This window comes from Taeniopygia guttata, chromosome 34 (assembly GCF_048771995.1).
Source record: "Taeniopygia guttata chromosome 34, bTaeGut7.mat, whole genome shotgun sequence".
Classification (NCBI taxonomy): domain Eukaryota; kingdom Metazoa; phylum Chordata; class Aves; order Passeriformes; family Estrildidae; genus Taeniopygia; species Taeniopygia guttata.
The window spans coordinates 4,005,671-4,020,084 of record NC_133059.1 but is presented as its reverse complement, the minus strand read 5'-3'; the positions used below and the strand labels follow the sequence as shown (position 1 = coordinate 4,020,084).

Sequence of the window (14,414 nt, the reverse complement as noted above, 5' to 3'; positions counted from 1 at the left end):
CTGATGGGGTTTGGGGGGGTCCTGATGGCATCCGGGGGGGTTGGGGCAGATCTGGTGTGGTTTGGAGCAGCCCTGATGGCGTTTGGGGGGTTTTAGGGGGCTCTGAGGGAATCTGGAGGGTCCTGATGGAGATTTGGGTGCTCCTGATGGAATTTGGGGGGGTCCTGATGGAGATTTGGGTGCTCCTGATGGAATTTGGGGGGGTCCTGATGGAATTTAGGGGACTCCTGATGAAGTTTGGGGGTTCCTGATGGACTTTGGAGGTCCTGATGGAATCTGGGGAGCCCTGATGGAGTTTGGGGGGCCAAGACTGCCGGGACCCCCCGAGCAGCACTGGGGGTGGGGGTTGGGCTGGTTTTGGGGGGCTCTGGGGGAATTTGGGTACCCCCCCCCCCGGCCCGAGCGAGGGGGATAGTGCGGGAGGGGAGCGGGACTGTTGCATTTTGGGGTGAAATATTGGAATTTTGGGGTGAAATATTGGAATTTTGGTAAATAAACCCACATTTTGTGACAGCAGCTCTTTGGCTGTTCCGTGCGTGATGTCACGGGGAGGAAAGGGGGGCTTCATCGTGACGTCACGGTCCACGCGAGTGACGTCACGCCTAAAAAAACCCCGCGCCCCCCCCAAAAAAAACCAAAAAAAAAAAACGGCGCGTTTTGGGCCTCTCGCGCCGCCGTCGGAGGCCGCGCGAGGTCTCGCGGGAGGACGGGCGGGAAGTCTCGCGAGAGCGGCGCGCAGGGCGGCCGCGGCACCGGAGAGTCGCGACAGGGCCCGGGAGAGTCGCGACAGCGCCGGGGCGGGCGGGGCGGCTCCGGGAGAGTCCCGACAGCGCCGGGAGCCGCAGCAGCGCCGGCGGAGCCAGGCCCGCAGCGGAACCGCGGGTGAGCGAGGCGGCGGCGGCGGGAGGGGCTCGGGGCGGCAGCGGAGCCCTCAGAGAGCCCTCAGGACCCCCCAGACCCCTCACGGGTCCCTCAGAGCACCCCCAGAGCCCTCAGGACCCCCCAGACCCCTCACGGGTCCCTCAGAGCACCCCCAGAGCCCTCAGAGAGCCCTCAGGACCCCCCAGAGCCCTCACGGGTCCCTCAGGGAGCCCTCAGAGCCCTCAGGGAGCCCTCAGAGCCCTCAGGACCCCCCAGACCCCTCACGGGTCCCTCAGAGCACCCCCAGAGCCCTCAGGGAGCCCTCAGAGCCCTCAGGACCCCCCAGACCCCTCACGGGTCCCTCAGAGCACCCCCAGAGCCCTCAGGGAGCCCTCAGGACCCCCCAGACCCCTCACGGACCCCTTGGATCCCTCAGGGACCCCCCAGACTCCCTCTCACGACCCCCCAAGACCTCTCAGGATCCCTCCGGACCCCCCCAGACCCCTCAGGGACCCCCAGACCCCTCACCAACCCCCCCTTACAGACCCCCAGCACCCCTCAGAGACCCACCGGATCCCTCAGAGCACCCCCAGACCCCTGAGGACCCCCCGAGCCCCCCCGGCCATGTCGGACAGCGAGGACAGCAACTTCTCGGAGGAGGAGAGCGAGCGCAGCAGCGACGAGGGCGACGACAACGAGGTGAGGCCGAAGGCTCGAGGGGTTTGGGGGGGTTTGGGGGGGTTTTGGAGGTCTCTGACCCCCTCTTTGCCCCCCCCAGGCCGAGGAGCAGCGCGGGGGGGGCAGCGGGAAGGAGGAGGCGGAGGAGGAGGAGGAGGAGGAGGAGGAAGAGGAGGAGGAGGAGGAGTACGATGAGGAGGAGGAGGAGGAGGAAGATGACGACCGGCCGGCCAAGAAGCCACGGCACGGGGGGTTCATCCTGGACGAGGCCGGTGAGGGGGGCCGGGGGGTTTGGGGGACTTTGGGTGGTTTTTGAGGGGATTTGGGGGATTTTTGGGTGGGTTTTGGGGGAGTTTGGGGGGATTTTGGGGGGATTTTTGGGGATATAGGGGGGTTTGGGGGGAATTTGGGGGATTTAGGGGGGTTTGGGGGAATTTGGGGGATTTTTGGGGATTTAGGGGGGTTTGGGGGAATTTGAGGGATTTTGGGTGCTTTTTGGGTGGTTTGGGGGGTTTTTGGAGGAGGTTTTGGGTGGTGTTTGGGGGGTCTTGGGTTGTTTTTGAGGGGTTCTTGGGTGGTTTCTGAGGGGGTTTCTGGGTGGTTTCTGGGTGTTTTTTGGGTGGTTTCTGGGTGTTTTTGGGGTCTCCCGGCCGCTGACCCCCCCCGTGCCCCCCAGATGTGGACGATGAGTACGAGGATGAAGATCAGTGGGAGGACGGGGCTGAGGACATCCTGGAGAAAGGTGAGGCTGGGGGGGCTCTGCCCACCCCGGGGGTCTGTGGGGAGGAGGGGGATGAGCCCTGCATGGGGGGTCCCTGCTCCCCCAGTCCCCAAAAACCCTTTTTCCCCACAAAATCCCCTTTTTCCCCCCAGTCCCCGTTTTCTCCAAATCCCCCTTTTCCCCCAGATCCCCTTTTTTCCTTCCAATCCTCTTTTCCCCAAATCCTGTTCCCCCCAAATCGCTATTTCCCCCCAAATCCCCTTTTTTCCCCCCTTTCCCCAAATCCTCTCTCCCTGTCCCTTTTCCCGGGGGGGTTCCCGATCACCCCTCCCCACCCCCCCCTCCATCTCATCCGCTCTCGCCTGGGGCTTTTCCGTTGCTTTTTTTTGGTTTTTTTTCCCCCAAAACCCCTGATTTTCCCCCACTCCCCGGTTTTGCTGTTGATTTACTTCATCCTCCACCGTCACCTTCTCCCTGGGGCAGAGGAGATCGAAGGTAAGACCCCCCCCACCTCCCCCAATCCCGGGGGTCCCCAGAGCCCCCCAAATCCCCGTCCCCAGTCCCCGACCTTCCTCTGCCTCCTCTTTCTCAGCCTCCAACATCGACAACGTGGTGCTGGACGAGGATCGCTCGGGGGCGCGGCGCCTGCAGAACCTCTGGAGGTGAGCCCGGCCCTGTTTTCCTTCCTTTTTCTCCATTTTCCTCCTTTTTTACTCATTTTCCCCTGTTTTCCTTACTTTTTCCTTCCTTTTTTCTCATTTTCCCCCCTTCCCCCCATTTTCCTTCCTTTTTCCCCCTTTTCCCCCATTTTCCTTCTTTTTTCCCCATTTTCCCCCATTTTCCTTCCTTTCCCCCATTTTCCTTCATTTCCCTCATTTTCCTTCCTTTTCCCAGATTTTTCTTCATTTTCTCAGATTTTCCTTTTGTTTCCCCCATTTTCCTTCCTTTTCCCCTTTTTTCCTTCCTTTTTCCTTCCTTTTTCCTCATTTTCCCCCCTTTTCCCCCCTTTTCCTTCCTTTTCCCCCATTTTCCCCCCATTTTCCTTACTTTTCCCCTTTTCCCCCTTTTCCCTCATTTTTTCTCCACTTCCCCATTTTCCCCATTTCCTTAATTTTTCCTCAATTCCCCACGTTTTCCCCATTTTCCCCGCAATTACTCATTTTCCCTATTTTTCCCCATTTTGCGACACTTCCCCCCCATTTTTCAATGATTTCACCCCGTTTTCCCCCATTTTTCCCCATTTTTCCCCCGTTTCCCCATTTTTCCCTGTTTTTCCTCATTTCCCCTCCCATTTCCCCCCCGCTTTTTCCCATTTTCTCCCCTTTTTTCCCGTTTTCCACTGATTTCCCCCCGTTTTTGGCAGGGACCAGCGGGAGGAGGAGCTGGGCGAGTACTACATGAAGAAATACGCCAAGTCCTCGGTGGGGGAGACGTGAGTGACCCCGAGTGACCCCTGAGTGACCACCGAGTGACCCCTCCCCTCTGTCCCCGCCCCTGGTCATGCCCACCCCAAACCCGCCCTGATTTTGGGGCGTTTTCCCCTTTTTCCCAGAGTTTACGGCGGCTCTGATGAGCTCTCGGACGACATCACCCAGCAGCAGCTGCTGCCCGGCGTCAAGTGAGTTTTGGGGGGAAAAACGGGGGGTTTGGGTCAGGATTCCTGGGCATGAGAAATGGGGGAAAAAAGGGGGAATTTGGGTCAGAATTCCCGGGAACAAGATTTGGGGTGAAAAACCGCAGATTTAGGTCAGGCCTAAATAAGGTTCTGTTCCCCGCAGGGACCCCAACCTCTGGACGGTGAAGTGCAAGGTGTGTCCTGGAGGACCCCAAAACCGCGGGGTTTGTGCCCAAAAGCGCCGGCGGGGCCAAAGGCTCCCGGCTTTGCCCAAATCCGGCTGTTTTGTCCCCAGATCGGCGAGGAGCGCGCCACAGCCATCGCCCTCATGCGCAAGTTCATCGCCTACCAGTACACGGAGACGGTGGGACTGGGAGCACTGGGATGGACTGGGAGGGACTGGGGGGGAACTGGGGGGGACTGAGGGAAACTGGGAGCACTGGGAGGGACTGGGGGGGGACTGGGATGGACTGGGGGGGACTGGGAGGGACTGGGGGGGACTGAGGGAAACTGGGAGCACTGGGAGGGACTGGGGGGGGACTGGGATGGACTGGGGGGGACTGGGAGGGACTGGGGGGGACTGAGGGAAACTGGGAGCACTGGGAGGGACTGGGAGGGAATTGGGAGCACTGGGAGGGACTGGGATGGACTGGGGGATACTGGGAGGGACTGGGGGGGGACTGGGTGCACTGGGGGGGGACTGGGTGCACTGGGGGGGGACTGGGAGCACTGGGAGGGGCTGGGGGACACTGGGGGATACTGGGATCAAGTCGGTGGTGGCCCCAGAGCATGTGCGGGGGTATCTGTACACGGGGTCACACCTGTAAATGGGGTCGCACCTGTAAATGGGGGCACTGGGGTGGCACTGGGGCGGCACTGGGCTGTCACTGCGCTGTCCCAGGTGACCCCCAGGTGACACCCGGGTGTGTCCCTGCCCACAGCCGCTGCAGATCAAGTCGGTGGTGGCCCCCGAGCACGTGCGGGGGTACCTGTACGTGGAGGCCTACAAGCAGACGCACGTCAAGCAGGCCATCGAGGGCGTGGGCAACCTGCGGCTGGGCTACTGGAACCAGCAGATGGTGCCCATCAAGGAGATGACCGACGTGCTCAAGGTGGTCAAGGAGGTCACCAACCTCAAGCCCAAGGCCTGGGTGCGCCTCAAGAGGGGCATCTACAAGGACGACATCGCCCAGGTGAGCGGGGGGCGCACCTGGGCGGGAGGGGACAAAACTGGGGGGCAGCTGGAGGGGGAGGGGATGCACCTGGGGAGAAGGGGACACACTTGGGGGATACCTGGTGGGGAGGGGACACCCCCCCCGGCGGGCCCAGGGCTCACCTGCGCGGCGGGTGTGCGCACAGGTGGATTACGTGGAGCCCAGCCAGAACCAGATCTCCCTGAAGATGATCCCCAGGATCGACTTCGACCGGATCAAAGCCCGGATGAGCCTGGTGAGGAGGGGGGGATCCACCTGGGGGTCACCTGGGTGGATCCCTGGGCAGATCCCTGGGTCAGGTGGGTCCCCAGAGCGGGTCCCAGAGCACCAAGGAGATCCCCAATCAGATCCTAGCTCGGTGGATCCCTGAGCAGATCCCCGAGCAGATCCAGGCTCAGTGGATCCCTGAGCGGATCCCCGAGCGGATCCCCTCTCGTTCTCCCCCCGCAGAAGGACTGGTTCGCCAAACGCAAGAAGTTCAAGCGGCCGCCGCAGCGCCTCTTCGACGCCGAGAAGATCCGGTAGGGCCCGGGGATCCCGCGGGATCCTGAGGGATCCGCCGGGCCCCAGCTGACCCCACCTGCCCCCGCAGCTCCCTGGGCGGGGACGTGGCCTCGGACGGCGACTTCCTCATCTTCGAGGGCAACCGCTACAGCCGCAAGGGCTTCCTGTTCAAGAGCTTCGCCATGTCGGCCGTGGTGAGCGCCGGCACTGGGCCTCTTGTGTCCGAAATGGGCCTGTTCCGGCCCAAAATCTGTGTGTTCTGTCCGAAATCGGCCTGTTCCAGCCCGAAATCGGCCTGTTCCGGCCCAAAATCCGCCTGTTCTGGCTCTAAACCGGCCTGTTCTGGCTCGAAATCTGTGTGTTCTGTCCAAAATCCGCCTGTTCTGGCCCAAAATCGGCATGTTCTGTCCAAAATCAGCCTGTTTCGGCCCAAACTCCACCTGTCCTGTCCAAAATCGGCCTGTTCTGGTTTAAAATCTGTGTGTTCTGTTCAAAATCGGCCTGTTCCAGCCCAAAATGGGTCTCTGCCAGCCCAAAATCTGCGTGTTCCGGCCCAAAATTGGGATCTGCCAGCCCAAAATCAGCGTGTTCTGACCAAAATCTGCCTGTGCTGTCTGAAATCTGCCTCTTCCATCCAAAATCTGCCTTTTCCAGCCCAAAATTCTTGCATTCCAACACAAATCTGCCTGTTTGAACCCAAATCCACCTGTTTGAACCCAAAATTCATGAATTTGAGCCTTAACCACCCCCACCCCAGTCCAACCCCAGATCCATTTTCCTCCCAAAACTGTGGGATTTTACCCCAAACCGTGGGATTTTATCCCAGACCGTGGGATTTTCCCCCAAACTGTGGGATTTTTGCCCAAAACCATGGGATTTTACCCCAGATCACTGAGGGTGTCAAGCCCACCTTATCCGAGCTGGAGAAATTCGAGGACCAACCCGAGGGCATCGACCTGGAGGTGGTGACCGAGAGCACAGGTAGGGCACATCCCCTCTCCTCAAACCCCCAGATCGCCTCAAATCACCCCAAAATTGCCTAAAATCGCCCGAAATCGCCCCAAAAAGGGAAGGAGCGGGAGCACAACTTCCAGCCGGGCGACAACGTGGAGGTGTGCGAGGGCGAGCTGATCAACCTGCAGGGCAAAATCCTCAGCGTGGACGGCAACAAGATCACCATCATGCCCAAGCACGAGGACCTCAAGGTCTGGGGAGCCCAGAGGGACCCGTTTCGGGCTGCTTTTTGGGGTGAAAAAGCGGGAATTTGGGGTTTTTCCTTCCCTCCCCAGGATATGCTGGAGTTCCCGGCGCAGGAGCTGAGGAAATACTTCAGGATGGGCGACCACGTGAAGGTGATCGCCGGGCGCTTCGAGGGCGACACGGGGCTCATCGTCAGGGTGGAGGAGAATTTCGTCATCCTGTTCTCGGACCTGACCATGCACGAGGTGAGAACGGGGCAGAAAACGGTGAAAACGGGAAAAAAACGGGGAAAAATGGTGAAAAACTGGAAAAAAAGGGGAGAAATGGCATTAAAATGGGCTAAAATTAGGGGAAATGGAGGGGGGAGGAGAACTTAGTCATCCTGTTCTTGGAGCTGACCGAGCATGAGGTGATAAATGGGCAAAAATTAGGGAAAATGGGGAAAAACGTGAAAAACCTGATGGGGAAATGGGAAAAATCCCGGAAATACCCAGGAAAACTGGGAAGAAGTGGGAAGATGGAGAAAATCAGGAAAGACGTGGGAAAAACCTGTGGAAAAAACGAGAAAAATAGGAAAAACATAGGGAAGACATGGGAAAAACCTAGAAAAATAGGCAAAAATGGGGAAAATCTGGGGAAACCCAGGAAAAAGCCATGCAGAGCGGGAAGAGGCGGTCTGGGGTAAAAGCAGGCGGTTTTGGCGCCGTCTCAGCGCGTTTTTTTTTCCTGTTTTCTGCTGCAGCTGAAGGTGCTGCCCCGGGATCTGCAGCTCTGCTCCGAGACGGCCTCAGGGGTGGACGTGGGGGGCCAGCACGAGTGGGGGGAGCTGGTGCAGCTGGACCCCCAAACCGTGGGGGTCATCGTGCGGCTGGAGCGGGAAACCTTCCAGGTGAGAGACCCCCCGGAATCCCCCCAAAATCCTGCCCAAAACCACCCTGAAATCCCCCCAAAATCTTGCCCAAAATCCTCCTGAAATTCCCCCAAAATCCTGCCTAAAATGCCACCCAAAATCCCTGAGTTTTCCCCAAAATCCCACCCAAAATTCCCCCTCAAATCCTGCCCAAAATCCCCCTGAAATCCCCCCAAAATCTTGCCCAAAATCCTCCTGAAATCCAGGTGCTGAACATGTACGGGAAGGTGGTGACGGTGCGGCACCAGGCCGTGTCCCGCAAGAAGGACAATCGCTTCGCCGTGGCGCTGGACTCGGAGCAGAACAACATCCACGTCAAGGACATCGTCAAAGTCATCGATGGCCCCCACTCCGTGCGTCGGGGGGCTTGGGGGCATTTTTGGGGGGCTTTGGGGCATTTTTGGGGGGTTTGGGGGCATTTGTGGGGGGTTTTGGGGTATCCTTGGGGTGTTTGGGGTGATCTTGGGGATGTTTTGGGGCATCCTCAAGGTGTTTTGGGGAACCCTCAGGGTGTTTTGGGACATTTTTGGGGTTTTTGGGAGGTCTCACCCAGGAGATTGGGGGATCTCGCCCAGGAATGCTGTGGGTCTCACCTGGGAATTTTGGGGTGGTCTTACCCAGGAGTTTGGGGGGTCTCACCTGGGAGTTTTGGGGGCCTCACCTGGGAATTCTGGCGGGATCTCACCTGGGAATTTGGGGGGGGGGTCTAACCCAGGAATTCTGAGGGTTTCGCCTGGGAATTTTGGGGGTCTCACCCAGAATTTGGGGGGGATCTCACCCAGAATTTTGGGGGGTCTCACCCAGAATTTTGTTGGGGATCTCACCCAGAATTTTGGGAGGTCTCACCCTGAATTTTGGGGGTTCTCCCCGTGAATTTGGGGGTCTCACCCCTTCCCGCCCGGCAGGGCCGCGAGGGCGAGATCCGCCACCTGTTCCGCGGCTTCGCCTTCCTGCACTGCAAGAAGCTGGTGGAGAACGGCGGCATGTTCGTCTGCAAGACGCGGCACCTGGTGCTGGCGGGGGGCTCCAAGGTGGGCAGCACCCCCAGACCCCCCGGGTTTCCCCGATTCCCCCCTTTTTCCCCCATTCCGACCCCTCCCTGCCCGCAGCCCCGCGACGTCACCAACTTCGCCGTCTGCGGCTTCACGCCGATGTCACCGCGCATCAGCAGCCCCATGCACCCCAGCGGGGCCGGTGAGTGCCCGGGGGGGGTCCCGGGGGGCCGGGGGACCCTTTGGGGACCCCGCTGACCCCCCCCAACCCCGTGCCCCCCGCCCAGGCCAGCGCGGCGGCTTCGGGGCCGGGGGGCTGAGCCGGGGCCGCGGCCGGCGTGACAACGACCTGATCGGGCAGACGGTGCGCATCTCCCAGGGGCCCTACAAAGGTGGGTTTTGGGGGGTTTGGGGGGGGGTTGGGGCGTTTGGGGGGGATTTGGGGCATTTGTGGGGCGTCTGGGGATATCCTCGGGGTGTTTTGGGGCATCCTTGGGGTGTTTCCGGGGATATTCAGGGTGTTTTGGGGCATCCTTGGGGTGTTTCGGGGCAAGTTTGGGGGATCCTCGGGGTGTTTTGGGGCATTTTGGGGTGTTTTGGGGCATCCTTGGGGTGTTCCAGGGATATTCAGGGTGTTTTGGGTCATCCTCAGGGTGTTTTGGGGCAAGTTTGGGAGATCCTCGGGGTGTTTTGAGGCATTTTAGCGTGTTTTGGGGCATCCTTGGGGTGTTTTGGGGCAAGTTTGGGGGATCCTCGGGGTGTTTTGGAGCGTTTTTGGGGTGTTTTGGGGCATCCTTGGGGTGTTTTGGGGCATCCTCGGGGTGTTTTGGGGCATCCTTGGGGTGTTTTGGGGCATTTTTGGTGGTTTGGGGGCATTTCTGTGGGGTTTGGGGGCAGTTTTGGGGTGTTTGGGGGCACCCTCAGGGTGTTTCGGGGCATCCTCGGGGTGTTTTGGGGCATCCTTGGGGTGTTTTGGGGTGTTTGGGGTGATTTTGGAGATGTTTTGGGGTATCCTTGGGGTATTTTGGGGCATTTTTGGTGGTTTGGGGGCATTTCTGTGGGGTTTGGGGGCATTTTTGGGGTGTTTGGGGGCACCCTTAGGGTGTTTCGGGGGATATTCAGGGTGTTTTGGGGCATCCTCGGGGTGTTTGGGGGGTCTCACCCAGGAGTTTTTTGGGGGGGGGTCTCACCTGGGACCTTTGGGGACCCACAAACCTGGGGTGGGGGTCCCCAAACCCTCTGACCCCCCTCCCCGGTGCCCCCCAGGCTACATCGGGGTGGTGAAGGACGCCACGGAGTCGACGGCGCGTGTGGAGCTGCACTCGACGTGCCAGACCATCTCCGTGGACAGGCAGCGGCTGACCACCGTGTGAGTGTGGGGGACACCCTGGGGACCCCCCCGGGACCCCCCCGGGCGGGGGGACACCCCCGGAGCCCCCCAGGACTCGCCGAGGGGGTCACCGACACCCCCAGAGCGTCCTGGAGCCTCTCCCTGCCCGGTCTCTGTGACCCCACCCCGGTTTTTGGGGGGGTCTCTGTGACCTCCCCACCCCATTTTTGGGGGTCCCTGTCCCCTCTGACCCCCCCTGTCCCCGCAGGGGGTCCCGGCGGCCCGGGGGTCTGACCTCAGCCTACGGGAGGACCCCCATGTACGGCTCGCAGACCCCCATGTACGGCTCGGGGTCCCGCACGCCCATGTACGGCTCGCAGACCCCGCTGCACGACGGTGAGGGGACAGTTTGGGGGTGTTTGGGGATGTCTGGGGACAGCTGGGGATATTTGGGGATGTTTGGGAATGTTTGGGAACAGCTGGGGACAGCTGGGGATGTCTGGGGACAGTCTGGGGACGTTTGGGGATGTCTGGGGACATTTGGGGATAGCTGGGGACATTTAGGGACAATCTGGGGACAGTTTTGGGGTCGGGGGGCTCTCAGGACAGTTTTGGGGTCAGGGGGCTCTGGGGGGTCTCTGGGGACAGTTTTGGGGCCGGGGGGCTCGGGGGGGTCTCTGGGGACAGTTTTAGGGCCGGGGGGCTCTGGGGGGTCTCTGGGGACAGTTTTGGGGTCAAGGAGCTCTGGGGGGTCTCTGGGGACAGTTTTGGGGCCGGGGGGCTCTGGGGGGGTCTCTGGGGACAGTTTTAGGGCCGGGGGGCTCGGGGGCGTCTCTGGGGACAGTTTTGGGGCTCGGGGGTGTGACAGGAATTTTGGGGTGCCCCCCAGGAAGCCGCACGCCCCACTACGGCTCCCAGACCCCCCTGCACGACGGGAGCAGGACCCCGGCCCAGAGCGGGGCCTGGGACCCCAACAACCCCAACACGCCCTCCAGGTGAGACCCCCCCCCAAAAAACTGCCCCTTTTGGGGTGTCCCCCTCCCCAAAACTGCCCCTTTTGGGGTGTCCCCCTCCCCCCAAAAACTGCCCCTTTTGGGGTGTCCCCCTCCCCAAAACTGCCCCTTTTGGGGTGTCCCCCTCCCCAAAACTGCCCCTTTTGGGGTGTCCCCCTCCCCAAAACAGCCCCCAGCCCCCTTTGGGGTCCCCTCCCCAATCCGGGGGTCCCTCCCTCCCCCTCTCTCTCTCTCGGAGGCCTGTCCACTTTTGGGGACCCCTCCCCAATTCTGGGGTCTCTCTTGAGGGGGTTCCCACTTTCAGGGACCCCTCCCCAACTTGTGGGTCTCTCTCTCGGGGGGGTTCCCACTTTCGGGGACCCCTCCCCAAACTCTCCCCAGGGCGGACGAGGACTTCGAGTACGGCTTTGAGGACGAGCCCACGCCGTCACCCCAAGGCTATGGGGGCACCCCGAACCCCCAGACCCCCGGGTACCCCGACCCCGCCTCGCCCCAAGTCAGCCAGCCCTACAACCCCCAGACCCCCGGCACGCCCGCCATGTGAGTGTGGGCCCCCAGAGACCCCCAAAATCCCCCAGAAATCCCTTCAAAATCTCCCTGAAATCCCTTCAAAATCTGCAGGGTTGGGATATGGGGAGTGGGGACCCCGAAATCCCCCCAAAATCCGGGTGGGGATGAAAACCCCAAAATCTGCAGGGTTCAAATATGGGGAGTGGGTGAGGGGGAAGTGGGTAAAGCGTCCTGGGGACCCCAAAACGGGGCCTTGGAGCTGCTCCTGGGGTTTGGGGGTCCCCAAAATGGGACCCTGGGGTAGGGGGGCCCCAAAATGGGGGTTTGGGGTGGGGGCGACCCCTAAATGGGGCCTTGGAGCTGCTCCTGGGGTTTGGGGAACCCCGAAATGGGGGTTTGGGGTGGGGGTGACCCCAAAACGGGGCCTTGGAGCTGCTCCTGGGGTTTGGGGGACCCCAAAGTTTGCCTGGCAGGGTGGGAGCGGCCCGGTGCCCCCAGGTGTGCCCCAGGTGACCCCAGGTGTGCCCGCAGGTACAACACGGAGCAGTTCTCGCCCTACGCCGTCCCCTCCCCCCAGGGCTCCTACCAGCCCAGCCCGTCCCCCCAGAGCTACCATCAGGTGGCCCCGAGCCCGGTGGGCTACCAGAACACGCACTCGCCGGCCAGCTACCACCCCACGCCGTCCCCCATGGCCTACCAGGTACCCCAAACCGCCCCACGCCGTCCCCCATGGCCTACCAGGTACCCCAGACCACCCCAAAACCACCCCCAGACCCACCCAGACTACCCAAACCCCTTCACAGCCCCCCCAAACCCCCTTGTATCCCCCCAAACCCCTTTGTATCCCCCCAAACCCCATTGTATCCCCCCAAACCCATTTGTATCCCCCCCAAAGCCCCTTGTATCCCCCCAAACCCCTTCACAGCCCCCCCAAACCCCCTTGTATCCCCCCAAACCCCCCTTTCTACCCCCAAACTCCCCCTGACTGCCTCCCCGCCGCCCCCAGGCCAGCCCCAGCCCCAGCCCGGTGGGCTACAGCCCGATGACGCCCGGGGCGCCGTCGCCGGGGGGGTACAACCCCCACACGCCGGGCTCGGGCATCGAGGCCAGCGCAGGGGACTGGGTGACCACCGACATCCAGGTGAAGGTGCGGGACTCGTACCTGGACAGCGCCGCCGTGGGGCAGACGGGCGTCATCCGCAGCGTCACGGTACGGGGGCGCAGCCGGGGGGCTTGGGAGGGGGTCTGGGGGGTTTGGGATGGGTTTGGGGGGTTCACAGGGGGTTTGGGAAGGGGTTTGGGGGTCTGAGGGGTTTGGAGGGGCTCACGGGGGGGTTTGGGAAGGGGTTTGGGGGGTTCACAGGGGGTTTGGGAATGGTTTTGGTGGGTCTGAGGGGTTCACAGCGGGTTTGGGGGAGTTTGGGAGGGGTTTTGGGGATTTGGGAGGGGGTTTGGGGAGACTGAGGGAGTTTTGGGGGGATTTTTGGGTGGATCTCTGGGTGCTTTGGGGCGCTCTGGCTGAGCCCGGCCCCCAGGGCGGGATGTGCTCGGTGTACCTGAAGGACAGCGAGAAGGTGGTCAGCGTGTCCAGCGAGCACCTGGAGCCCGTCACGCCCACCAAGAGCAACAAGGTGGGACCCCAACACACCTGGGAGCCCAAAACACACAGCTGGGAACCCCCAAAACACAGCTGGGAGCCCCCAAATACACCTGGGAACCCCAAAATTCCCTCTGTGCACCCTCAAACTCCTCTGGGATCCCTCCCAATCCCCTCTGGGACCCCCCAGAACCACTCTGGGACTCCCAGGATTCCCCCAATCCCCTCTGGGACCCCCAAACCCCCTGAACGCCGTGCCCCGCAGGTGAAGGTGATCCTGGGCGAGGACCGCGAGGCCACCGGGATCCTGCTGAGCATCGACGGCGAGGACGGCATCGTGCGCATGGACCTGGAGGAGCAGCTCAAGATCCTCAACCTGCGCTTCCTGGGCAAGCTGCTGGAGGCCTGAGCCGGCCCGGGGGCTTCCGACCCGGTTCTGACCCGCCTCCGACCCATTTCCCCCTTTCTGACCCGCTTCTGCCCCATTGCCCCCTTTTTCTGTTCCATTTCTGCTCTTTTCTACCCATTTTCTGCCCCGTTATCCCCCTTTTCTGCCCCATTTCTGCCCCTGTTCTGCCCAGTTCTATCCATTTGCACCCCATTTCTGCCCCATTTTCCCACTTTTCTGCCCGTTTGTGCCACATTTCTGCTTCATTTTCCCCCTTTTCTGTCCCTTTTCTACTCTCTTCTGTTCCTTTTCTACCCCATTTCTGCCCCATTTTCTCCCTTTTCTGCCCTGTTTTCTCCCTTTTCTTCCCCATTTCTGCCCTTTTCCACCCCATTTCCAACCCATTTTCCCCCTTTTCCACCCTATTTCCAACCCATTTCTGTCCATTTGCACCCCATTTCAGACCCATTTCAGACCCATTTCTGCCTCATTTCCCCCTTTTCTGCCTCATTTCCACCCCATTTCTGCTCCTGTTCTGCCCCATTTCCCCCCTTTCTGCCCCATTTCTGCCCATTTTATCAGTTTTTCTGCCCATTTCTGCCCTTTTTGCCCATTTCTACAGTTTGTTGGGGTTTTTTTGCCCCGTTTCTACCCATTTCTGCCCTTTTTTGCCCATTTTTACCCATTTTCCCCCATTTCTGCCTTTTTTTACCAATTTCTGCCCCATTTCCCTCCTGTTTAACCCCTCGGTTGCTGTGGCCATTTTTGCTGTCCAATAAAGAGCTGGAGGGGGGGAAAGACCCCTCCCCAAAAAGGGGCACGGAGGCGATTTTGGGGAAATACGGGCTGGTTTTGGGAAATTTGGGCTGGTTCTGGGGCAA

At 60.9% G+C, this 14,414-nt stretch overlaps 1 protein-coding gene across 3 annotated transcripts; it reads left to right on the top strand.

The window, feature by feature from the left end:
* Window positions 1-650: 650 nt before the first annotated feature.
* Window positions 651-14,347, top strand: SUPT5H (SPT5 homolog, DSIF elongation factor subunit). 3 transcript variants are annotated; one of them, XM_041712463.2, is made up of 30 exons: window positions 651-882; window positions 1,406-1,560; window positions 1,640-1,811; window positions 2,216-2,281; window positions 2,744-2,755; window positions 2,853-2,922; window positions 3,624-3,692; window positions 3,813-3,878; window positions 4,039-4,069; window positions 4,171-4,239; window positions 4,817-5,068; window positions 5,235-5,324; window positions 5,540-5,610; window positions 5,682-5,787; window positions 6,481-6,574; window positions 6,662-6,798; window positions 6,883-7,038; window positions 7,536-7,682; window positions 7,910-8,056; window positions 8,609-8,734; window positions 8,813-8,897; window positions 8,983-9,087; window positions 9,962-10,064; window positions 10,294-10,421; window positions 10,915-11,020; window positions 11,420-11,578; window positions 12,080-12,248; window positions 12,555-12,758; window positions 13,084-13,179; window positions 13,411-14,347. In XM_041712463.2, the coding sequence occupies exons 2-30, from the start codon at window positions 1,486-1,488 to the stop codon at window positions 13,552-13,554; spliced, it is 3,255 nt and encodes a 1,084-aa protein (XP_041568397.1). In that variant the 5' UTR covers window positions 651-882; window positions 1,406-1,485; the 3' UTR covers window positions 13,555-14,347. The 3 variants fall into 3 exon arrangements, with proteins under 3 accessions (XP_041568397.1, XP_041568399.1, XP_041568398.1); XM_041712464.2 differs by having other exon boundaries at window positions 755-882; window positions 1,444-1,560; XM_041712465.2 differs by lacking the exon at window positions 2,744-2,755.
* The last annotated feature ends 67 nt before the right edge of the window (window positions 14,348-14,414 follow it).

Coding starts and splice junctions, on each gene's coding strand:
- SUPT5H (XM_041712463.2), top strand. CDS start 1,486: ATGTCGGACAGCGAGGACAGCAACTTCTCGGAGGAGGAGAGCGAGCGC. Junction 2,923..3,623: donor CGCCTGCAGAACCTCTGGAG/GTGAGCCCGGCC, acceptor CGTTTTTGGCAG/GGACCAGCGGGAGGAGGAGC. Junction 8,057..8,608: donor TCATCGATGGCCCCCACTCC/GTGCGTCGGGGG, acceptor CCCGCCCGGCAG/GGCCGCGAGGGCGAGATCCG.